The sequence below is a fragment of the Callospermophilus lateralis genome, chromosome 2, assembly GCF_048772815.1.
Source record: "Callospermophilus lateralis isolate mCalLat2 chromosome 2, mCalLat2.hap1, whole genome shotgun sequence".
NCBI classification, from domain to species: Eukaryota; Metazoa; Chordata; class Mammalia; order Rodentia; family Sciuridae; genus Callospermophilus; species Callospermophilus lateralis.
Genome location: NC_135306.1, coordinates 23,718,822 through 23,743,442, shown reverse-complemented (window position 1 = coordinate 23,743,442; position 24,621 = coordinate 23,718,822). Strand labels below are relative to the sequence as shown.

The 24,621-nt window shown below is 48.9% G+C and overlaps 1 protein-coding gene across 5 annotated transcripts in view; it reads right to left on the bottom strand.

The window, feature by feature from the left end:
- The window catches only part of Epb41l4b (erythrocyte membrane protein band 4.1 like 4B), a 131,049-nt gene extending 108,996 nt beyond the window's left edge, over positions 1-22,053 (bottom strand). For all 5 annotated transcript variants that reach the window (XM_076843203.2, XM_076843201.2, XM_076843202.2 and 2 more), the window contains exon 1: positions 21,748-22,053. In XM_076843203.2, the coding sequence (XP_076699318.2) occupies positions 21,748-22,053 (306 nt within the window). The remainder of the gene's footprint in view (positions 1-21,747) is intronic.
- Between the last annotated feature and the right edge of the window lie 2,568 nt (positions 22,054-24,621).

The window sequence follows — 24,621 nt, the reverse complement described above, 5'->3', positions numbered from 1 at the left end:
AACTTTCTGGCCCATGTCTCTGGTGAGGAGGGCCCTGGCTGTGTGGCAGCTCTTGGACACTTGCATGTGTCTCCTGGATTAAGACTGAAGGGAAGGCTGGTACCATAGCTCAATGGTAGAGCGCTGGCCTCACACATGTGAGGCACTGAGTTTGATCCTTAGCACCAAATAAAAATAAAGAAAGAAAGATACTGTGTTCATCTTCAACTAAAAAAATATTTTTAAAAAAAAGAGGCAGAAGGGGAGCCCCTACCCCAATAACCTAGAAGCTTCCTAGGTCACAGAATAGTCTTGGACCCCAAGTTCCTTGGGTTCCATTCATGGATGGCATTCTGTAAATGCAGACAATGAACCCAGAGAGAAAATTAGTCTGTATTCTAGTACTTTTAGTGTCATGCCAACTGCTAAGGCATGGAATTTTAGCATGATTTTACTCAGCTCTGCGTGTGTATAAGATTTTCAAAAAGGTTAACGAGTGGAAAAGTCCATAAACTTCTTTCCTTTAACCCTGTCTATGGTGAGGCTGGCTGCTAGGGTTATAAAACTGTAACTGAGGCACCACTACCCATTCATTTGGGGGGGAAGTATATAAACAAAGTTGTCTGTTTATAAGTAGCCTTTGATTTTCCTTCTCTTCCCACCCCCCCCCCACTTTTTCTTTGTGGGTGAGGAGATGAGTCAGTAGTCTCAAAGAAAAAAAAAGTCACAGCCTCCCTACAAGGAGGAGGCAGAAATGGACGAGGAATGTAGCTCAGAGGAAGAGCATAGTTGGCCTAGCATGTGCAAGGCCCTGGGTTTGTCCCTGTTGCAGGAGGAAGAAAGGGGGGAGGGGAGAGGAGGAGGAGGAGGAGGAAAGAAGAGAAGAACATATTCAGATGGGGAAAAAGAGCATGCACAGCTCCCAGCCTGCCCTCGGGTTTGGATTTGTAAGGATGGCATCATCAAGATCATTTGCCTGAGGTGTGGGTTTGCAGCTAGAGTAAGCTCTAAGTTCATCACACTGAGTAAGCCCTTCCTTACCCATTAAGTGAGGAAAACACTTCTCAATCATATACGCATTCTACCAAACCATCACTGAATGCCAAGCAAGGTACAAGCATTAACCAGGACTATTAAGAAATCTTACTTTAAAACAGAATGCACATTAGGAAATTATTTACAGAATGAAACACCTAGGAACAAATATAGTAACTGCTCCGGCTGGTCATAATCTAACTGCAGTTGTCCCCGGTGCAGGGAATTTACCTGGAATGGTTAGCACTTAGGGTCCTGGTGCCCCCAGGAGATCCAAAAGACTGTCTTGACCAAACCAGGCATGAACCCCCAAACTCCCATGCCTTCTAAGAAAATTAGAAAATACAGCAGGAGGAAGAGGAAGAGGAGGAAGAGGAGGAGGAAAATATGTAACACCAGTGCCACCCACTTGCTGGACAACTTCTGCTGGATGGCACAGAGACAGGAAGTGGGTCATGAGGAATGAAGTGGGGGTGCAGGCACCTCAGAGCTCTAGCCAAATGCTACTCCCTAGGGATTCAGACTGTGCTGCCTCATCTAATTTTTCTTTTTTCTCTTTTTATTTCATTTTATATTATTCAGGGATTAAACCTTAACCACTGAACCATATCCCCAGCCCTTTTTATTTTTTATTTTGAGACAGGGTCTTGCTAAGTTGCTAAGGCTGGTCTTGAACATGTGATCCTCTTGCCTCAGCCTCCCAAGTCACTAGGATTACAGGCATCTGCCACCATGCCTGGTTCAATTTTTCAAGAAAAATCTAGAAATATAAGTGTTTTTTTTTTTTTAATGTGGAATAGGGCAGTTTTTTTTTTTTTTTAATGTTGTGTGGGCTTCCAGTTTATTTTTGGCCAAATTATATTGTTACATTGCATGCATGTGTGAACATGCAACAATGATTCCCACAATTATGTACAATTATAATACACCAATAAAAATATGGAAGCAATTTTTAAAAAGAAATTAAAGGGTAACTTGCATAGACAAAAGTGCATGTACAACTCAAGGAGTTACCAAAAGCAAGCACCCCTGGCAACCACCACCCAAGTGAAAAACCAGAACCCTCCCAGCTCCACCCCCACCCCACTGAGGCCCCTGTGTGCCTTCCTGGGCTCCCATCCCCTCCTCCTTTCCCCTGGGCACCAGGGATTCATTCTGTCTTGAAGTTTGTATCCATGGAATCAGACAGCATGTATCATTCACAGGTGCCTGGGGAGGGTGCCCCTTCAGTACCCAGCAGAGCTGTGTCCATGAACAAAGGCTCACAGGTGGCACTTCACAATTCTAAGAGGAAGGGAAATGAGATCCGAGAAATTCACCTTTTGTGGGTTCACCCACAGCAGAGAAAGACTTGGAACCACAGGGGGAGGGAGGAGTCAGAGATAAGAGACTAGGCAGTGGGTGGAGCAGGGCAGTCAAAGTCAATGGAAGGGGAGGGTCTGTCCCAGATCAAAGGGATGGCAAAGGACAGGGGCAGTGGCAGGTGCCAGTGGGGGGAAGCCAAAGTTCATGGTCACCAAAATGCAGAGAATAAGCAAACCCAGAGAGACTGTAGCCAGGGAGGCTGGGACCAGCCCTACTCTCCCAAGCCTCTGGGTTCGCTCTCAGGGAGACAGAAGCAAGGCTTCCTGCAAGGAAAAATCAACAAAGATGACCCTCTGTGCTGCTTATTTCTTAAAAATAAACAAAAACAAAAACACAACAGAACCCACAAAACTTGTCATTACAGACAATTCAAATAAATACAAAGTAAAGCCAGGTGTGTGCATTCCTATAATCCCAGTGGCTCAGGAGGCTGAGGGAGGAGGATTGCAAGTTCAAAGCCAACCTCAGCAAAAGTGAGGTGCTAAGCAACTCAGTGAGTCCCTTCTCTAAATAAAATATAAAATAGGGCTGGGGATGTGGATCAGTGGTTGAGTGCCCCCGAGTTCAGTCCCCAGTACCTCCCACCAAAAAAAAAGAATACAAAGTAAATAGAATAGTAAACACCTGTCAGTTTTTGCAATGATTAACATTCTGTATCATCTTTCCCTCTACTCATTTGTCCTCTGGCCTCCATTATCAGTTTTACACTTCCTTTTCCCAGAGGGTGGTAAGTTATACTTACATTGAAATGCATGAGTCTGAGCGGTTCTGGTTTGGCAGATGGAAACATCTGTGTAACCCGCAGCCCTCTACCCGTCCCCAAGCAATAGCTATTCTGATTTGTTTCCTGCACAAATTAATTCTGCCAGTTCTAGATGCATATAAATGGAATCAAACGGAGGCTACTCTTTTATGTAAGGTTAATTTCACCCAGCATAATGCATAGGAATGCAAAAATGAGATTTCAGAATTCAGTTTGAGTCAGGCACAGTGGCACTCGCTGTAATCCAGCTGCTCAGAAGACTGAGGCAGGAAGATGGCTTGAGTCTTGGAATTCTAGGCCAGTCTGGGCAACATAGCAAGACTCCATCTCCTTAAAAAAAAAAAAAAAATCAGTTTGAGCCAAGCTGGTGATGACATGTCTACATCACCCTTCCCTTGCTATCTTCTATGGATGACCTACAATAGAGCTTTGAAATAAACATTTCAGGTAAAAGTAACCCCAACTGAGGTTCAGAGCTATGATTTTTCAATGAACTGGTCAAGTCCTGCTCTCTTCCCTTGGTCTCATGTTACAAACACCAATTTCTGCACCTAAAATATACAATAACAAATACCCCAGAGCTCTGACGAGAGCTGACTTTGGTATCCTCAGAGAAGCAAGGTAGCTGCTTCCCTCCGTCCTGTGTCCTGCCCTGGCTCTTCTCCCCTGAGCAAGAAAATCCAGGAAAGGCATGTAAAAACTAGTGTTCTCCACAAATGCAAAAGACACGTCTTCTGGCGGGGGGGGGGGGGGGGGGGCGGCGTGGCTGGGGTGGTGGCTCAGTGGTAAAGCACTCACCTAGCACATGCAAAGCCTGGGTTCCATCCTCAGCACCACATAAAATTTATAAAATAAATAAAATAAAGGCATTGTGTCCAAAAAATAAATATTTTTTTTAAAAAATTTTAGTTGTAGGTTGACACAATAACTTTATTTTTATTTATTTATTTTTATGTGGTGCTGAGGATGAAACTCAGAGCGTCACCCGCACTAGGCAAGCAAGTGCTCTACCACTGAGCCACAACCCCAGCCCCAAAAAATAAATATTAAAAAAAAAATTTCTAAAAAGACACATATTCTCATCAAACTGGCAATGACTTGCGGAAAGAGATGCATCTTTGACTCAGTCCTGTATCTACCTGGCGCCTGGCTTGTTCTGTGTACACAGCAGGGCCGCAATAAGTGCCCATCTCTTTGTTATTCTCTTCCCCTTGAAAATGTCAGCTCCTCCCAGGTCTGAGGCAACAGGGCGGAGAGTAGGAGCTGCCTCCCTGTTCTCACTCATACACCTGGAGACTGTAACTCCACAGCTCTGCTTGGGACTTGCAAGACCAGAGTTCACATGAGCCAGCTCCCCCAGAGCCTGGCAGAGACCATCCTATGGTGTCAGCCATGTCTCTCTTCTGTTTTCGACACAGGCCTGCAGGGCAAGAATTCCACTCACACCCTGCTGAACTCTCTCCAGATGCTACGTGCTGGCCCCTCGCACTGGCCTGATCTAAAATGACCAGGAATAAACCCAGGATTTGTGGCACCTGAAAGCATATACCACTGAGAGGTCCTCTCAAAGAAAGAAAATACGGAAATATCTTAGATGGGCAATCTTCACAAACACAAAGGCCCAGGGAACCCAATACGAGGGCGCCTCAGCCCTGCGCCACCTTCTGGGTTCTCAATCTCACCGACTTGACATTCGCAAAACATGGGGGCCACCTCTCCATTGCACTGTCTAAACCCAAACACCAAATCCACAGGGTTCCAAGTCCTCCAGTTCCATGGCAACTGTCCTTCCTGCTCATGTCCAGCACCACCCTAGTTGAGACCTGCACTACGCTGACCACCTCTTTGTGTGATTGCCCACCCGCCAGCACCCTGCAAGCCAGATCTTCACTGCTCAAGAACATTCAGGGGACCGGGCCTCCTGCCCACCTCCCCTGCTCCAGCATCCCCAGAGCCACTTTCCGTTCTCCATACCGTCTTCCTCACACCTTTTGCAGGGAGGTTCTTCACTAGGCTCTCCCAGCCGTTCTGCCAGTCCTCCACCACACAGGGTCCAAATCAGCCCAACCTCTCCCCTGAAGCCATCCCCAGCCCAAATCCACCTCTACTTCCAAGGAACCCCACAGGGCTCCATTTGTCTGGTTATGACAGTGCCTGACGGAGTCTTTCTGGTTTGTCTTGGGGAAATCTGAGAAGCATGATGAAGTGGCAAAGAGCTCAAAAGAACAAAGTAGAATTTTCTGGGTCTTCTCTACTGCATCAGTTTGCTAGTGTGACTGTAACAAAACACCACAGACTGGATAGCTTAAACAACACAAATCTACTTCCTCCCAATTCTGGAGGCTCTACGTCCAGGAGGAAGGTGTGGCCAGGGTTGGTTTCCTCTCCTGGGCTTATGGACGGCTGCTTCCCCCTTTGTGATCCACGTCCTCATCTCCTCTTTTTAAAAGGACATCACTCACGTTAGACTAAGGAGCGCGTCCAAGACCTCAAAGGACCACAGCCGCTCTGCTGACTTCCAAGGGTTATCAGGAGGACTGGGAACACACACAAAGATCCCGCAGGACCTTAGAACCTGCTGGCCAATCTCCATCCCATTAGGAGCCATAAATGCCTTTGCCACCAGGGCCATTTCAGCTATCTTCTGTACCAGGGTACAGCTGCGTCCCTGACTGTGAGATAAGGACCAGATACCCCTAAGCTTTTCTTCAAATATAAGAGGCAGCCTAGTAGGAAGATTAAGATCATGGTTTACCGCAAACTTTTTAAAAAGGTGTACATAATAGGATCGTATTTTTGTTGAAAGGCCTTGTTTGCTCCAAACTTAAAAACACAGAACGGACACATCAGGATAGAATTTATTTTTTTATTTCTTCGGTTGCCAATGGGCCTTTATTTTTTTTAAATGCCAGACTGAGAACTGAACCCAGTGCCTCACACATGCTGGGGAAGCACTCCACCACTGAGCCCCAGCCCCAGCCCCAGCCCAACATCTATTTTTAATCCAAGCAGCATTTTCCAGCCCCCTTCCTGTTTTCTCTTCCTTTTCAAGTAATCTGTTCTTATCACCTCAAAACAGGTATGTTATATTTCCAAATGGAATATGAAGACTTTTTTAAGGAAAAAAAAAGAGAGATTAAGCCCATAAATGTGGGAGCCAGGTTTCCTGGGACTGCCCCGTTTTAGTGCACGCCCTGGGTGAGACAGTCCAATGTTTAGTGCTTCTGTCTCCTCCTCCATAAAACACGGCAGTAGCTGTCTTGTAAAGTTTTTGTAAGAATGAATGGAGCAAATATACAAACTGCTCAGAACTGCGTCTGACACCTAGTAAGAACTACTTTCATAAGATGCACTTTGGGATAACCTCTATCTTTCAGGAGTTCTGAAGACTCATTCTCAACATCCTGTGACCTTGGAAGACCAGCTGGCTTCTGATACTAGCTATACAGTCCTATGCTTCATATCTAACATTTGTGGGAAATCTAAAATGAAACTGAATTAAGCCAAGAACTTTAACCAGTGATTTCTGTCCTGCCATCTGTAATGATCTCTGCTCAGAGAGCTATATCATATGCATACTGTACTTATGCTATAAACTAGTTCTCTCTTGAAGTTTCATCTTTGCTCTCCAAATTCAATTTCACAGGTTGAGCTTATACCACCAGTTTCTAAAGGTCAAGATCAAGGTCAATAGCATACACCAGCAATACAGGACAGGGGCCAAGGCACTTATGTACTGTGTGTACTCTCGTAGTTGCTTACCTTCTCTAGGCCTGGGACTCATCTGATAACAAGGATGCTGATAGTAACTATCTACTTCATAGGACTGTGAGGAGTAAGTTAAACTGTGAAAAATCTGTTGAACAACATAAATAATCAATGCTCCTCAACAACATCACACTAAAGTAAAAGAAGCCAGATAAGATTGTATGACTCTACTTGTATTAAATATCCAGTGTCAGCAAATCCATAAAGACAGAAAAAGATTAGTAGTTGCCAGGAGCAAGGAAGAGGTGGGAACCACTTCTTCACAGGATACAGGGTTTCCTTTTAGGTGGTGAAAATGTTCTGGAGCTAGACAGAGGTGGTTGCATAACACCGTGAATACAATAAATGTCACTAATGGTAAATTTTATGTCATGACTATTTTACCACAATAAAAAAAAAATCACTTGGGGAAAAAAAAGTCAATAACGTTATATAGTATGAATTACTATACAAAGAACTACTATGACGTGACATGTGCTAGGTCCCACCCAAGGCAAAAGTGCCCTGCCTGTCCCCAGGCAGCATTCCCAGGCAGCAGAGGGAATGTCCCAGGTAGGGCCCCGGGGAATGGTTCCAGATGAGTTTCATACACATGGTGGCATCTGAGACAAGCCCTGAAGGATGACAAGGACCGCGAGTGATAAGAATCAGCCAAAGAGAAGTGAGCCGGCACCCGGCGAGGCACCTGGGTGAGAAGTGGGGGGCCTGCCGGAGAACCACTAGGTGACAGCCTAGGAGAAGAACTGGACTGAGGGCCTGCAAATGATTTCAAGTCTAGTTTTGTCATTTACCAGCTGTGGGACACTGGGGGCAAAGTCTTACTGCTGAGCTACAGCCACCACCGCTCTCTGTGAGAGACGTGCTAGGATTACAGAAAACTCTGAAAGGTGAAAGCCTGGCCTGACCCTAAGACACCACACAACTGTACTAGTGGCCCTGTCCAACACTGGCTCTCAGAGCATCAAGAATCCCCTCGGGAGCTTTGAAATGTTCTGATGACCAGGTTCCGCCTCCATGCCCCATGATCCTGGTGGTAGTAGTCCAGGGTGTGTCACAGGTTGGACTTTGAAAAGCTCCCCAGAAGATTCTGGCCCACAGTAAACTTTGGAAATCGCTGTTGGAGCTCATTAGTCAACACCAGAAAGGCCACAGAATGACTAATGACGCTCCCAAGGCTGGAACTGCATACGAAGCTGTAGGTCAGACTGTCCGCAGCCTGGGGGCGGGGGTGGGGGGAGTGTGCACCTTTGAGTCCTTCGAGTGAAGGGCTGCAGTCCTGAAGACCAGGAGAGCAACAAGCACCCAGCATGCTGACCCCAGGCCACCAAAGCAAGATTCAATTGCTCCTTCTCTTCCCATAGGACAGGAGATGTGTCATGCCCTTCAAGGATAGTTCCATGTCCACCCTAAATGAGCTCCCTTTGAGCAGGGCCCACACATTTTCACCATTCCCCATTGCTCACACAGAATCTTACATAAACTAGATGCTCTATAGTTGGTTTTCTTTTTTTTTTTTTATTTTACTCTTTTTTCTTACATAACTTTGTTTATTTATTTACTTTTTTCTTTTTAATATGGTGCTGAGGATCGAACCCAGTGCCTCACACATGCTAGGCAAGCGCTCTACCACTGAGACTCCACCCCAGCCACTTGGTTTTCTTTTTGTCATACACAAATGAAATTGCCAACCCAGGATGGGTCTTGTCTGTAAATGACTAAGCTGTCGCTCTCTGGGAAACTCACATACAAGGCTCATTCCCTGGAGTGAGCTAATAAGATAAAGGACATGTTTCCATCATCCTCATACCTGCAATCCTCCTTTTCCCTTTTAAGAGACACCACATAATTTTTGCATTTTTCTTCAGGAGTCTCTTTAGTGAAGAGGAAGAGGAACTTCTCCATTAAGCTAAATACTTCTGGACTAAAAAGCAAACTAAATCCGTAGCTTTAGAATAGAGGTGCCTGAACAAACACCGTCAACCACGGGCCCTCACTTCCCCGTTAAAATACCCCACATCCACGTCTCCTTTCTCAGCGTCTACCCTTGAGCACCCCACTGTGTCTGCCGCTGCTGGCTGCTGTGCACGACGTGGACCTGGGTCCTTCTGGGCCTCTCCCTGGACTCTGACCTGTCACTCTTACTGCCATCGAAGTGGTGCCGATACCACCTAATGCAGATCACCAGGGACTGAGCAGGTGGCACAGGCTTGGTCTCAGGCCCCAGCACACAGCAGCAATAAAAGGACTGCAGTCAGGGAGATGCCCGGATGGGCAGTTGGGAGCACAGCAGGTTAATAACTAACCCGCCCAAGCCTTCGTGGCTTACCAGGCACTTTCATATGATGCCCACGTGCACTTCATGGGAAGACCATGAGAGCCCCCTGCCATGTGCCGGGGGAGAACCCAGGCTTGCTTTAGAAGAAGCGGTGGTGCCTCGGAGAGCCAAGGGGAGGGCTGGATATCACGTGTAGGAGCCAGGAGGGCTGCATGCAGGAAGCTGCCCCTATTACACCCTCATTACTGCTCATTTGCCACAGGTGAGCAGCCAGGAAAGCAGTTTCACCCCAGAGCAAGGCTGTGGTCTCTGTGGGCTCCAGTGGGGCAAGGCCAGTCATCCAGCTGGGCCTCGGTCAGCCCATCCCCTTCTCTGGAGCATTCATTGATTCTGTGTTTTCTAAAACACCATTGGCATCCCCAGCCAGGAGGATGGGAAGAGCTCACTCATAACCCTCTCTGGGGGTAAATATCCAAACAAGAGTAATCTAGACAAAGAAAGCATCCAAGGTCAAAACCAAGGTCAAGGAGCCAATGGCAAAAGAGAAAGTGGACAGAGAAGAAAAAAGAACAGACACTCTTTCCTCAAATCTGTTGAGAACTTCCCAAGACAAAGAATTTGGACTCTTCAAAGAAGGAAAGCCCAGTGGAAAATGAGGAGGGTGGCTGGGTCCCCTGCAGGGCTGAGCAAAGGTCTTATTTTGAACCTCGGTGCCTTTCGCATATGCCATGCAAGCCACCAGTAGGGCCGTTCTCCAACCTGCCTGCAGAGCCCAGAACTTTCTGTTTGATGCTCACCCTAGAGTCGCCTCCCCTGCAGCTGCCCCCACCTCGGGCCTTCCTGGGAGCTGGTTACTTATCTCCACTCAGACTTCCTGACCAGGACCTTCCCATTGATCTGCTTGTCCTGAGTCACAGGCTTTAAATAAGGCCAGTTTCCTGTGCCAGCAGTACCTCAGGGTGGCCAAACGTTGAGAAGCCAACCAACAAAATCCAGAGACCCCCAAATTATATAGGGCTTCTTCAATAAGTAAATGGCCAGGAAAAGGAAAAATAAAAAAGATAAAAGAAAAAGTGGGCGGGGGACTCTGGATTAAGTGCTTCAGATAAACTGTCACACAAATGCACTGCAAGGACCTCTGTTATGGTTTGGATATGAGGTGTCCCCCAAAAGCTTCTGTGCTAATGCAGAAATGTTTAGAGGCAAATGACTGGATTGTGAGAGCTATAACCCAATCAGTCTAGCCTGGTTTGAGTGGATTAACTGGGGGGTTTGTAGACAGGTGGGGTGTGGGTGGAGGAGGTGATTCACTGCCTGGAAGAGTCCATTTTCTGTAACCCCTTCTCTCTCTGCTTCCTGGCTGCCATAAATGAAGTGGCACCATGATGTTCTGCCTCACCTCCGGCCCAGAGCTATGGACCTGCCCCACCATGAACTAACCTCTGAACCCGTGAGTCAAAAGAAACTCCCTCCTCTAAGTTGTTCTTGTCACGCATTTTGATCACAGTGACGAAAAACTGTCTAAATCAACCTTGCTGAAAACTGATGAGGGAAATTTGCACATTAAATATCTAATGCCAAAAAATAATCATTACCTCATTTTTAGGTGTTTTCATAGTATTATGGATGATTTTTAAAATACAGCTCTTGAAGACATATAACAAATAACATTTATAACATATAACATATAATGTCTTGAAGACATATAACAAATAACATTTATAACATATAACATATAATGTTTGGATTTGTTTTAAAATCACTGGGGAGGGGAAGAGGTCAGGGTAGAAATGAGTGACAGGTGCTGATAGGTAACGAAGCCTGATGATTACTTGGGATCCGCCATACAATTCTCCCTACTTTTGAATAGGATTAGAAACTTTCCCAACAAAGACATTTTTAAAAAGTGGGCAGAATGTAGAGTATAGAGCCTGCCATTGCTCACCAAAAGTCGCTAGCAGTAGCTGACTTCAGTTCATTCACAGTAAAAGTGGAGTCAAAACTTTAATTCCTATTCAATAAGAAAGGCTGGCGGAGGAAGCCCGTGGATTTGGGGACTTAAGGTATTCTCTCCCGCTCCTGAGATTACCTCTGAAGAGTGGATATGGAATAGTCTCACAAAGACCAGGGGAAGTAAGCTAAATGCAGGGAGTAGGGAGGGGGAATGCAGCTTCCTGGCTGCTCAAAGTTGGCAAAGTTCTTAACACAAAACATTACAGGAGGAAATACAGTAGGGCTAACAGACACAAAATACTCAACCCCACCAACAACTGGAGATAGTGAAGACTGCAGGAGTCCCCATAGCTCCCACCAGACAGGAGAAATAAACCAAAAATGCTACACAACGTCAAGGGTTGGAGAAGAATGGCCTACAGAGGCTTTTATATGCTGCTGGGATTCCTGTAAAAAATTCTGCATCATATTAAAAGGCCCTGTCCGTCCGCCCTCCCAGGGAACACCCAGGAGAGCTGCTTATACCTATGAACAGGAGACCAATTCCAGAAAGGTCAAAGCAGTATTTTTTTTCCTAATAGCCCCAAACTGAAAACACCCCAAATTCCTACAGAGAAAGGATAAAAAATTCCTAGATACTTATGCAACAGAGTAACTAGAGAACAGTAAGGACTACAGCTCGTTGTCACGGATGAATCCCACATTCACATAGTGAACGGGAAATCCATTCAAGTTCATAAACACATAAAACTAACAATACCCTGTTTTACTTTATGGGAAAAACCTATAAAGTTTAGGAGCGGGGAGGAACATTCAGGGGCCTTCACAGCACTGGTGATGTTCCTGGTTTAAGCTGGGTGGTGGGTACAAGAATGTTCATTGTATTATTTTTCTTTCAACCATCCATGCCATAGAAAGTCTTGTGTGGTTATATTTCATCATTAAAGTTTTTTTAAAAAACATGCTGGACAAAGGACCTGCCAACACAGAGCAACTCAGACAAAATGGAAGGGGGAGAAGAAATTTATCTGACACCCCCCCACACCCCAAACTAAGACCAGATAACCTTGGAGGATGCTCAGCACAGAGCAAGTTTCAGGGGAGAGATGCCAGAATCCCAAGTAGAAAAGCTGGGGGAGAGGGGGCTGGGGACATCCATGTCTTCAATGGCAGGGCCACTAATGGACAGGTGGCACTGAGTGAACAAAGTCCAGACCTAACTCCAACAAATGGATAAACATGATGTGGCATACGTGTGCAACGGAACACCAGACTTAAAAAGGAATGAGGTTCTCACACCCGTGACAACACAGAGGAACCCTGGTTTAAGCTGGGTGCTAGGTTACTTGGGCCAGACATAAAAGGACAAACATTTCCTGCTCCTAAGGTCCAAGAGGTGTCCATCCATCAGGGTGTCCCTCAAATGGAGCCACAGTATTTTCCCCCCATCTCTGGCAGGTGGCCTAGTGGTGACGGCCTAAATTTGGGCAGTCCCATTTACCTGACAGAGCCCGAAGCACTGACTCCATAGTGGTTATGTTGGAGGCTACTTACATAAGGTACTTAGAGTAGTCGCATTCGTAAGGACGAAAAAATGTGAAATGGTGGTGGCCAGGAGCTTAGGGGAGAAAAGGGGGGAGTTAAGTGTTTAATGGAAAAGAGTTTCAGTTTGGGAAGATGAGAAAGCTCTGGAGATGATTTACTGCATGCCACTGAACTACACATGTTAAAATGGTAAATTTTCTGTTCTTTATATTACCTTATGATTTTCTGAAAATCTGTACTTGGGGACAGGTGCAGCTGAACACATGAGCAGGTAGGACAAAGGAGCAGCACCCTCAGTCCACCTGAGCGGGTATCATGAAGCAGACAACACTCAGATCAGGAAATGGGCATGGAGGGGACACCACAGAGCAGAGGTATGACAATGTTGCAGGCACCCGCCAAACCAGGCAGATGGTACCCTCACAGCTGGTGAGCAATGTGGACAGTTCTACTGGAGACGGAGCTCAGCTGGGTATCAAGGAAGCACCAGGTGATCCCAGGGTAGGACAGACCCCTTGGGAGCTTCCAGAAGGAAAATCTGGGCACTCAGTCACCGATGACCCTGGAGGAAAGAAGCTGCAAAAACTGCTGAGAAATGGCACACAGAACCCAAAGGCCAGAGGCGTGGAAAGGTGAAGTGGGGTGTGGAAAGGAGAGAGGGGTTACTGCATGATTCTGACCTTCCCAGGGAGTTCCAAGGACCACACAGGCAATGCAGGACAGGTGGGTGTGCAGGGCAAGGGCTGGGGGAACACTGGAAAGCCATGCAGAAAGCCTATCCTCAATCTGGTGCTACCAAACAGGTGAGGGACTGGAGGCCATCTGCTCTTGGAGATCTCCTGCAAGGGGATAATACCTTCCCAGGAAGTGGCCATTAAGGGAAGCAGCGCAAGTTCTGTGAGCCTGGGAGGTAGGGTTGCCCATCAGGCAGGAAAACCAGGCGCTTTGCATATCAACCTCCAAGCCCAAGAGACTGGCAGAGGCAGGTGTTACACACACACACACACACACACACACACACACATACACACACCCCACGGAATAGGGTTGAAATTAAGTCATTCAGAATAAGCATAAAGAGGGCGCCAAACTTGTGAGAAGTGTATCAGGAAGCTTGGATGGGATAGAGCCTACCTGTAATCCCAGCTACTTGGGAGGCTCAGGCAAGAGGATCACAAATCCAAAGCCAGCCTCAGCAACTTAGCAAGGCCCTGTCTCAAAATAAAATAGAAAAGGAGGTGGTGCTGGGAGGTAGCTCAGTGGTAGAGCAATTGCCTAGCATGTGCAAGGTTCCGGGTTTGATCCCCAATACCAAAAAAGAGGGGCTGGGTTAGGGCTCAAGGTGGAGCTCAGTTGCAAAACACTTGCCCAGCAAGTGTGAAGTCCAGGTTTCCACCCCAGCACTAAAAAAAGAAAAGGATATATGCCCTGTTTATACACATGTATACAAAAGCACAAAGAAACAAAGCGAACCCAACCAGTTGCTATGCAGCACGATGGGACATGGAAAATGCTTTTCTTGATGATAATTTTAAATGTTGCTCTATGAAGTACTTTAAAATATGTCGCCTACTTCTGATCTGGGTGTTAAAGAATCACACCAGAATGCACCCTAGAGAAACTGCACACGAATCCAAAGATATAAACCCAGTCTCTGGAAATCCCCAGGGGCCTACAAAGGCAGAAACCTTCTGAGGTTTAGGGGTCCCCATCCACCTGGGGACCCTCTCAGGCAGGCTCAGCCTCCATCATGCCCACTGCAGCTGTCAAGGGACTTCTCAGAACACAAATGTCCCCCAGACTGAGCCTGAAGCTTGCATCTACTCACTACAGTGTGGCTGTGGCACACTGAAGCCAGCTGCTAAGCCTGGCTCTCCCCTACAGATCAGGGTAACAGCCAGCACAGCACAGCTTTGAGATCATTCAACAAGATCCTGGAAGCACCTCAGTGTGGTACCGGGCTGACAGCAAAAGTTCAGTAAGGGTGACTTGTATATATAGCTAACTCACAATACTCATCAGCACTTCAAAGATTTCTCACTCATTCTTTTAAGACCTAGGGCCACAGCCGGGCTCCTAATTCTCCCCACTCCAGGAGCCCAGGGCCCAGGGAAAGAGTGGCATTTTCTGACTCCCATCCCCCACACATTTGTACCTGCTGCCCACAAACCTGCCAGTGAACTCTTACAGTGGGCATTTTACATACCCTTTGGGACAACCCCAATGCCACTTTGGGCATCAAATCTCCAACTCCACCCCAGGCCAGCTTCCCCGCCACCCTGCCTCACACTGCGTTACACGTCTGCCAGAGACTGGGAATTCAAGAAAACATCCTTCCTCTCCTGTACCCTGCCAATGCCTCATCAGAGGAAGAGCCCAACAGGCCTTTGCTGACTAAAAAAGCTTTACCTTGGGCAAACAAAAACATTCTGGAAAGCAATTAAAAATAAACCAGACGTTTAAAATCAAATGAGCTCAAGAGATAAGTCACTGAGGCTGCCAAAGGCATGCCATTAAGGAGATTGGAGACCAAGGGACACCAGGCAGGCTGCAAAGTTCTAGCCTGCCTTGGCCAGGTCAGCTCTGGCTGCTACCAGAGCCCCAGGGATCCCTAGACAGGTAAGAGAGTTGTGACTGCACCAAAGCGATGCTCCCAGATGCAAAGGGACTTGGGCTATATCAACAAGACCTCAAACTTGGGGTCTTACAGTCCCTCCTTAATTGTGCCAAAGGGGTGGGAAGAGATTTCCATCAACCCCCTGCAGTTCATCATTTGAAATACATGATTATGCTGGCACAGTGGCATACACTTGTAATCCCAGCTACTAGGGAGGAAGAGGCAGGAGAATCGCAAGGTTGAGGCCAACCTAGGCAACTTAGCAAGATCCTAACTCATATATTTAAAAATGGGAATGGGGCAGCATGGGGGGTGTTGAAGATGTAGCTCAGTGATAGAGAGTGTCCATGTTTTTGATCTCCAGTATCAAAAAAAAACACCCTATTTATCTCTAAATACACACACACACACAAAGCACAGATGGATATACACCATATATACCCCAGCCTCTGAAGAAATTTTAGGTATCTTTCTTTCTCTTGCCTCTGTATTTTCTAACGCGTCTGCTGTGGATGTGTTCTCAATGTGCAATGGAAGTCAGAGAGGGATGCACACCGACCTGAAAAAAACCACAGATGAATGAGCGGCTGCTGCTTGCAGCAGCCTGGGCAAGCACGAGGAAGTGAGTGCAGATTCCTGGCAAAGAAGGCTCCAGGCGGAGCAGAGAGAAGCACAGGGGAACATCCCGCAGCCAGCCAAGGGGACACCAGTGGGGAAGGATTCAACACACATGTTAAAGACAAATTGTAGGCGGAGGATTTCTGTGGTTACCCGGATGGATATCTGCTAAGTCCCCAAGCAAGAATTTAAGGGAAGGCCCCACCCCCACCAACCTTCTGCTATTTCAAAACTAAGAGCAGAATTCAGTGAGATTATGCACGTGGAAGTGCTTAACAAGTTAATATTTGTTCAAAGCCCTGTACCACTGTAGGGTCATGTTACTGGCACCTGAGACGTGGGCAGACCCCATCACTCCTGCAGACCAAACCCCCCCTCCCATATTAACACTGGCCATCGAGCAAGTGTGGCACCAGTCAGAGATCTCCTGCTGCCATATCATATCCCATGGGGAGGGCATTCACCTCTCTCAGCCCCCAGCTCAGCCCTCCTTTGAAAACAAAAGCATTTATAAAAATAACACGAACTCACAGCCTATATAGAAATCCAGGGCTCCCCATGGTCTCATTCATGGACTGAGAGGGAGTGGGGTAAGCACTGCAGGGCCACCTTTAGCCAGTACCTATGCTGCAGGAGCAGAGAAGCAAGTCACCAGAGGCCTGCCACAGGCAAGGGACTGCAGCAGCCAGAGCCTAGGAAGGGGTAGAGAGGAGGACCTGTCTTCCCTTACCTCCTAGGGTGTCACTTCTTCCCACAACAGAGGGGGAGAACAGTCCTGCTGAGCAAGCTCCACTCCACTTTCCATTCCCCAACAAACTCACCTGACTACACCTGTGAAGCGCCCTGGCCCTAGACCAGCCCTCCTTACCCCTCATCTGGACCACTGCCATAGCACAACTGGTATCCAGCCCCTCCTCTGGCTCAGCCTCCACTCCACTGTGACAAACAGAAACTGATTCCTAAAGCACAGGTCACTCCCCAGCTCAAAGCTGCTGACAGCGCCCACCCGCATGGCACACAGTGATGTTTAATGCACAGTGCAGCTGCTCTTGGTTCTCTTGAGCCCTAGAGCCAGGGGGTTTCATGAGGCTGTAAAGAGACCACCTCATCAGAATCACCTGGAGTGGTGACTCTGTGGTGGACTTCTAAGAGCCCAGCTTCCTGAACTCCTAGGTCAGAAATTCTGGGATTGGGCTCTAGGAATTTTAATTAGAGGAAAATAAAAAATTCCAGATGAGCTGGGAGTGGAGGCGTGCACCTATAGTCGTAGCTCTTGGGAGGCTGAGGAGGGAGGATCACTGAGCCTGGGAGTTTAAGATCAGCTTGGGAAACATAGTGAGACCCTGTCTCAAAATAAAGAAAAAAAAAAAAAAAAAGAAGAAAAAATCCCAGAAAAACTTGGATATCCTGAAGTTAGAAAACTGTTTTGCTAGAGTTTCCAGCTGTTTGGGAAAATCTGTCCTGCTTCCAACACCTAGGGACATACCCTGCCCACCTTAGGGCTAGGAACGCTAACAGTCCTACTGCTGAGGCTGATCCTAAGTGCCACAGCTTTAAAAGCTGAACAATCAGGGTTCCTGGAGCAGCTCATTCTGACCCTTCCACTGAGTGACTAAAGGGAAGTCACTTTATATCCACAGGCTTTCCATATATACAGTGTATAGATATGTGCTTTCTAGGGTCCCATTCAATTCCAAAATAAGGCACATGACCTTTATGTTGCATCACGTATGTTCTGTTCGACCAGAGGTTCCGGTCCTAGCATTCTAAGAATCTGTGTGTGGTGGGGGGTTGGGGTGGGGTGGGGTTCTTTTCTCATCCAAAATGAAATTTTTAATAAGCATCTCTCATACTATATCCAACTGCCAATTTCCAATAAGAAGAGCCAAGCCATGGCTAGTCTGCCTGGCACAGCTTTATTTATCTATTTTTTCCCTAATGTTCATTACTAGAATTTTTTTCATATCATTTCCATAGTCCTAAGAGGAGGAATGAGAGTTATATAAAATTACAATTTCCTAGCAACCTTCAGCATCTTGCTGTTTATTGAGGCTTATTATGTCTTTTCCGTATTTGATGCTCCCATTTTAAAGACTGGGAAATCGATGCTCAGAGAATTGAAGTTACCTAAGGCAGCAGAGCCAGGCTGTAAGACAGCACTGGAATTCTCCGTGTTAGCACTGGATCCCAGGGAGTCAATGCCAAGTTTCAGATACAATGAGAACAACTGGGCGAAAAGCTGCACTGGTCAACCAGCTGTCCCCTCCAAGGCACGGCAGGAGTGCTAACCAGCCAGCCACACATCCTAACAGCTCTCGCCACAGAGCTGCTGGAAGAACGCACACACGCACTGAACGGAGGCGGGGCTGAGCAGCAGCCACCCAAGCAAAAGTGATGCCAAGGATTTAGTCAACAGAGAGCTAATACGAGTCAACAGTGGGTGCTGCTGCCAAGCACACCAATGGGATCTTCAGCTGCATTCACAGGGGAAGAGTGTCTACTCCCTCCACCTGCCCTGCTCAGACACGACCACACCTGTGGGCTGGGCAGGCTGGGCTATCGAAAGGGAGGTGCCTTCCAAGGCAGGGCCAGGTTTTCTGAAGGGAGTGGCTCAGGGTGGCACTCTGATTGGTAGGGTGAGCCAAGGACTCACCTGGGAGCTAGGTTTGCACAGGAAGCCCACCGCTTGTTATAAATGCGATTCTTAACAGCTGTCTGTTCACATTTTATCCTCAGCAAAGGTTACAAACACCCAGGAGTGCTAGAGGACTCTAGGCCTACCACCAGAAGAAGGGGCTCCAAGCCCTGTCCAAGAAGACTGACTCATCCAAGAAGACGATTATGGTGGCTTCTTCCTTTATCACATATGACAAGACAGAACTAATAAGGGGTCCACAGTGGGTGCCGTGGCCAAGCACACTAGTAGGATCTTTAGCTGCATTCACAGAGGAAGAGTAGTTTTGCCAAGGGTCACTGAATTTGAACTCTGATCTTTTCAAGTGTCAAAACTCCAAAAAATCCTAATTCCCCCATCCCATTCACCCCAGCAACCAACCCATCTGGGTGTGCCTGTCACATCACTTAGCATGGCTCAGAATAAAAACACCGTGTGTCCACCTGTCCCCCAAGAGTCTCCAGGCCATGACTTTCATGTGCCCTCAGCACAGAGCTTGGTACTTTAAAGACATTCAATAAATGACTGAACTGAGCTAAGGTGCCGCAGCATGGTCACACTGAGGGTGTTATTGTGTTCAGGGCAATTTCAGAACACAAGTGTCCTGACTAGGGCTAATAAAAAGGTTTATGACAATGCATGACCACTTTGAGTATGTCGAGCAGAGAAATTCTTGAGGCCAACGCCACCAGATGGTTTTAATTACAAAGGAGTCACAGTTAGCCAGGCCAGGTCCCTGGGTATCTGTGGAAATGATAGGGGCAGAGAATGAAGCTTAGGAGTAGAGAGGTCAAAGGTACATCCTATCTGCGTGACAGCAACCAGCCAATGCCAGAGCTCAGGAAGCAGCTGAAATCCAGAAACAGAAGACAGAAATAATGACGAAGGGGACCACATGCCTTAAAAAAAAAAAAAAAAAAAAGTCATAAAAAGGAAATCCACTGAAGTGGGTCTGATGTACAACACAAATGCTACCAATTCATCTGGGAGTGGGCCGCCTGGCACAAAACCTCATAACTGCGAGAATTAATTACAGGAACTAACACTGTGAATTGGGAAGATGAGTAGGGGAGTCTGTGTGATGCAGTTCTAATATCGAATAAATCTTTAAATCGATGAGCCATGCTCACGGATGAATTTTTCTTCATCTTTCCTCCCTGGGAGCTCACGTGACAAAAGCCAGCATTTGCTTTTTATTTGCCTTTGGACAAAGTGGCCAGATATATATGTGTATAAATAAAATTTGGGGTTCATGAAATCATCTGAAAGGCACCAAGAAAACTTCCATAATAAGGAAAGCTGAGATGGGTGAATTCTTCTTGTATAAAGGCAAGAACCTTTTAGGATGCAAATGTCCCCTTCCCCCACACTCTGCAAGAGCTCCACCGGCTGTCACGAATAAGTATTCCCATCCCTACCTGTTCCTCTGTGTACCTGTTTGGCTCTATCTACCACACATGTACTTTACTCCGTTTGCATTTTTCATCTCAGAATCACCACTTAAGCTTGTCGCACAAACCTGACAGCAGCAATACATTTTATAAATGAATTATCCCTGGGGAACAGACAAGCAAACCACCAGTAAGGAGCACTGTCAAAGTTCCCAAGGAGAGCATTCTGTTCCCAGATGCAAACTACGCCACATCCTCTCCAATCCCAAACTGCCCACTCCAGAGGCAGCCTGCTCACCTCTCTTTTCTCCTCCCCAGCTCTCGGGCCCTTTCTCCCAGCTGAATAAAAGCAGAACTTCCTTCTTTGGGAACTACAACATTTTAATGCTGTTTTAAAGATAACAACTCTAAGGACGGGATGTTGGTTCCTTTTCCATGAATAAAAAGGCCCCAAAGGGGTATTTTCATAACAAAATGATATCCTATGGAGAGCACAAGACGCCACAAAAATAAAACTGCCATAAACCGGAACTGTCTCGAAATTAAACCTATACAGGGAAGGATTAAACCCCAAGCCAGGCAGCTCGGATTTTCCTATCTGATACCCTTAACACGCTCCTAGTTCTCTCGTGAAATCCAAAGAATTCCTGCCACCCGGAAAGGCCTAAATGCAAGTCCCGGTATGTTCTTCCTTCCCTTGAAACCCTCGGGACGATCTGTAGCATTCATCTAAAGCTCAATTACTGCTGTGTCCTCAGTCACACCCAAAGATTCCCCAAGGCACCGTCTGCCGCAGCGCCGGGTGCACAGTAGGCGCCCCGTTAATGTGTGGGTTTGATTGGATCTGAGCTGGCCCCTTCGTCAGAAACACGCTGGTGGCTGGACGCCCTGCTGGGGACAGCAGCGCCGGCCTAGCTCGCCGCCGCCGCCGCCGCAACGGGGCGGGGGTGCAACCACCTGTGGGCGGCTGGCCGGGACGCAGGCCCAGCGCCGCAGCCCCGGGGTGCCCGGCGGGCCCCACGCACACTGCTGAGAGCTGGGGTTAGTCGGGAACGCCAGGCCCGGGGGGCCCGGGATCGACACCCTGGGCCCCATCGAGGTCTCTGCCAGAGCAAAGTTGACCATGTCCCAGAGTTAGTTCCCAAGTCGCTCCACCCGCTGCGAAGCTGAAAGCAAGAGGAGCTCTTTGGGCTGGAGCCAGGGGCCACCCTGAGAAATCAACAGAGAAGAGAAACTATTCTCTAACCCCCTCCCAAACTTGGGGTACCTGCTGGGCAACAGGAGAGGACTTTCCTCTCCACGGTCTCGCCAAGGCCTGATGGAAGGCTTGGGAGGGGGGATATAGCGCGACACCCGGGAACAACCCTGCACTACTTTGAAATTTTCTATCCATTAATCCAGCATCAGGAAGGCCCCCACTGGAACCGGGGGCGGGGGGCGCTGGAAAGGCAACACTTGCAGGGAACACAGGCCATCCTCGCCAAGGGCAGGGACTTGGAAAAGGGGTGAGGCCCATAGGACCAGGTGGGCACCAGAAAAGGCGCAACCCCATAGCACAACGTGCCAAGAAGGGGGCACGGGACAAAGAAGCGGCCGGAAAGAGACCGGGACCGACCGGTGGCCCAGGAGGGAACAGGGCTACCGAGGGCTGTCAGAGGAGAGGGGGGAGGGGATCCCAGAGAGGTGCAAGAGATAAGCACTGGGGCAGGGGGAGCTGCCTTAAGGGTGCATGATGCCAGTGCCCCGACCGGCTCTGTCACTCACCGGCAGATCCACGCTCACTTCGGTCCCGTCGAGCAGGAAGACACGGCAGTACAGGGTGGCCTTAGCCGTTCCGGCGGCAGAGATGTGCACGGCCGCGCCGCCCGTGAGCAGGGGCCCGCCGCCGGCCGGGAACACGCTGCCCCCGGGCGCGGCGGGCAGCGCCGAGGAGGCGGCGGCGGAGGCCGGACCCCCCCGTGGCCCCCCGTCGCGCTCGTCCCCCAGCCCGGCGGCCCCGCGCCCTGCCGCGCCCCGCGCGTAGCGCTGCATGGAGCGGCGGCCAAAGGTCCGGCGCAGGAACCGCAGCATCCTGGCTGGGGGCGCCCCCTGCCTCCGCCCCCTGCGCCGCTGCCGCTGCGCCGCCGCCTGGGAGCGCCCCGCGACTCCGTCAGTGCCCGCCGCCGCCCGCGCCGCCGCCCGCGAGCTGCGGCCCGGGGCTCGCTCCCGCCGAGGCCGAAGCCGAGGCCGCGCTCCGGCCGCCTGCGGGGTGCGCCGGCCGGGCCAGCGCCGCCTGCGACTGGCCGCAGGCGGGAGGGCGCGCTCCGGGCAGCCCGGGGCCGTCCCGCCCCCGCCGCCGCCGCCGCCGCCGCGCGCTCTCCAGGTGCGCTGGCTACGGAGGGAGCCGCTGACCACGGGCAGTCGGGGGGCTGCGGGGCGCAGGGGGCGGGGGGCGGGCTCCCGCGCCGCGCACCGGCCGAGGGCCAGCCGGAGCAGAGCGCCTGCGTGCTCCCGGCGCGCTCGCTCCCACTCGTCGCGCGGTGCCCAGCCCGAGGAGGCCCCGCTGAGCGCCGGCTCACAAGGCGCCTTTTCCTGCGCCCGCAGCCCCCGCCTCCCACCTGGGAGGCTGCACCTCCAGCCGCCGCCACCGCCGCCGGGACTGCAGCACGCCCTCCTCCCTGGGGGCTGCGCTGGGTAATTGTAAGCCGGGTCTGTGCTGCCCCCTGCCGGCCCGAGCGCCCCCTGCTGCTGTAGGTGCACTCACGTGTGTACACGTAGGTGAGCACACACGTGTTTCCGGCGCCCTGGAGCCTTGGAGACGCCGAGTCCCCCCTTTCCCAGTTAGGAAAGCAGGACCTCCTGCCCTCAGGGAAGGTTTATCTCAGGGGCCAAACAGAAAATCACGGACTTTCTCCTAATGGAAAAATGGCGCTCGATTTCCCCTTTTGGAATGGGAAAGAGGTGGACTAGGTAACCCACAGGGTCCTTGCTACTTAATTGCACTCTATCGTTTAAGAACTCAGAGCTGGAAACGCTAATTTACCCTTCCAGTTCTGTGGACTCGGTCCAGATAAGGAAATGGAGGCCTGACCAGGAGGGGAAGTACTTTTCCAACACACTTCACGGGAGACACCCCTCATCAAGGACCTTGTGTCCACTATGGAGGAAAGAACTTGCACACTGCAGGTGACTGAGAAGGCGAGGAAAACGTCGAACAGGTCACTGAGAAGCAAAGTAGAACTGGGGCCGCGAAAATGAATAGAACAGGACACACAATATCAGACACAAAAGGAATTGTTTATAAGCACTATTCGGCAGGGTACAAGTCGGCTTCAGAGACTCGTCAGGTGCTCCCCGAGTGAGGAATGTGGAGAAGACCAGGCAGAAAGGAGGTCAGGCCTCTTGGGAAGAATAACAGTACTTCTGTTTATCGCCCCTTAATCTTGTGCCAGACACTGCTAAACCCTCTCCATTCATCGTTTTATTTAATCCTCATGACAGCCTGGTTCCATAGACATTCTTATCCCCATTGTACAGAGGAGGAAACTGAAGCTTAGAGAGCTTAAGAGACTAGCTGCAGATTCCATGGTTAATGCGGGTGCTTTTCCCAAGCTCCAGAGCTGTTGCCCGAGCACAGTTGGCATGATTGGCAAGCAAGTGAAGGTTATGAGCGGACTGGACTTGGCAGTGTTTCCAGCAAAAGGGACTGAGAAAGAGGGAGGGAGGGACAGAAGTTTATTGAAGATGATGCGCTGTCTTAAGTGATTTCATGGGTGATATTTTCATTAATCCTGACTCCAGTTCTTCCAGGTACTTCTATTTATCCCCTTTAACTTAGGTGGATTTTGAAGCTTAAAGAAGTAATATCTTTTCCTAAGATCTCAGCTGCTGAGTGTCAGGTACTCTCGCTTGTTGCCTGGCATTCCCTCTCCCGTGTGGCAGTGTATTCTTAGAGGACATATGTCATTGGTCCTCAGACACCCACTCTGTTCCCCTCCCCCTGCAACTAAATTTAATAGAATACCACCACCAAGTTCAAAAGTAGACTGGTTCTTCTCAGTGGTTTCTCAGGATAGCTCGTTTCCTACTATATAGCCCAGGAGTGGTAAGGTAGACTAAATAATGGATGCCCAAAGATGGGCCCATCCCAAGCCCTGGAATCTGTGAATGTGTCACTCTATGTTTCAAAAGGGAATTTGCTGATGTGATTCAGTTAAGGAGGTTGAGGTGGGGAGATTAATCTGGTATTAACCCAGTGTAGTCACAAGCAACCTTAGAAGAGGAAGGAAGAGGGGTCAGAGAAAGTGCCACTGCCAAGGCAGCAGAAGTCAGAGTAACGGTTTCAGGAGCCAAGGGAATAGCCTCTCAAAAAGCTGTAAAAGAATGAAGAATGAAGCATCCCCTAGAGATTCTAGAAGGAATACAGCCTTGATTTTAGCCCTTAATATCTACCTAAGTCAGGCACTATGGTGCATGCCTATAACCCCAGCTACTCCAAAAGCTGAGGCAGGAGGATCCCAAGTTGGAGGCCAGCCTCCGCAATTTAACAAGATCCTGTCTCAAAATAATTTCTAAAAAAAAGTAAAAGGTCTGGGTGTATAGCGTACTGGTAGAGCGCCACTGGGTTCAAGCCCCAGTACCAACAAAAACAAACAAATC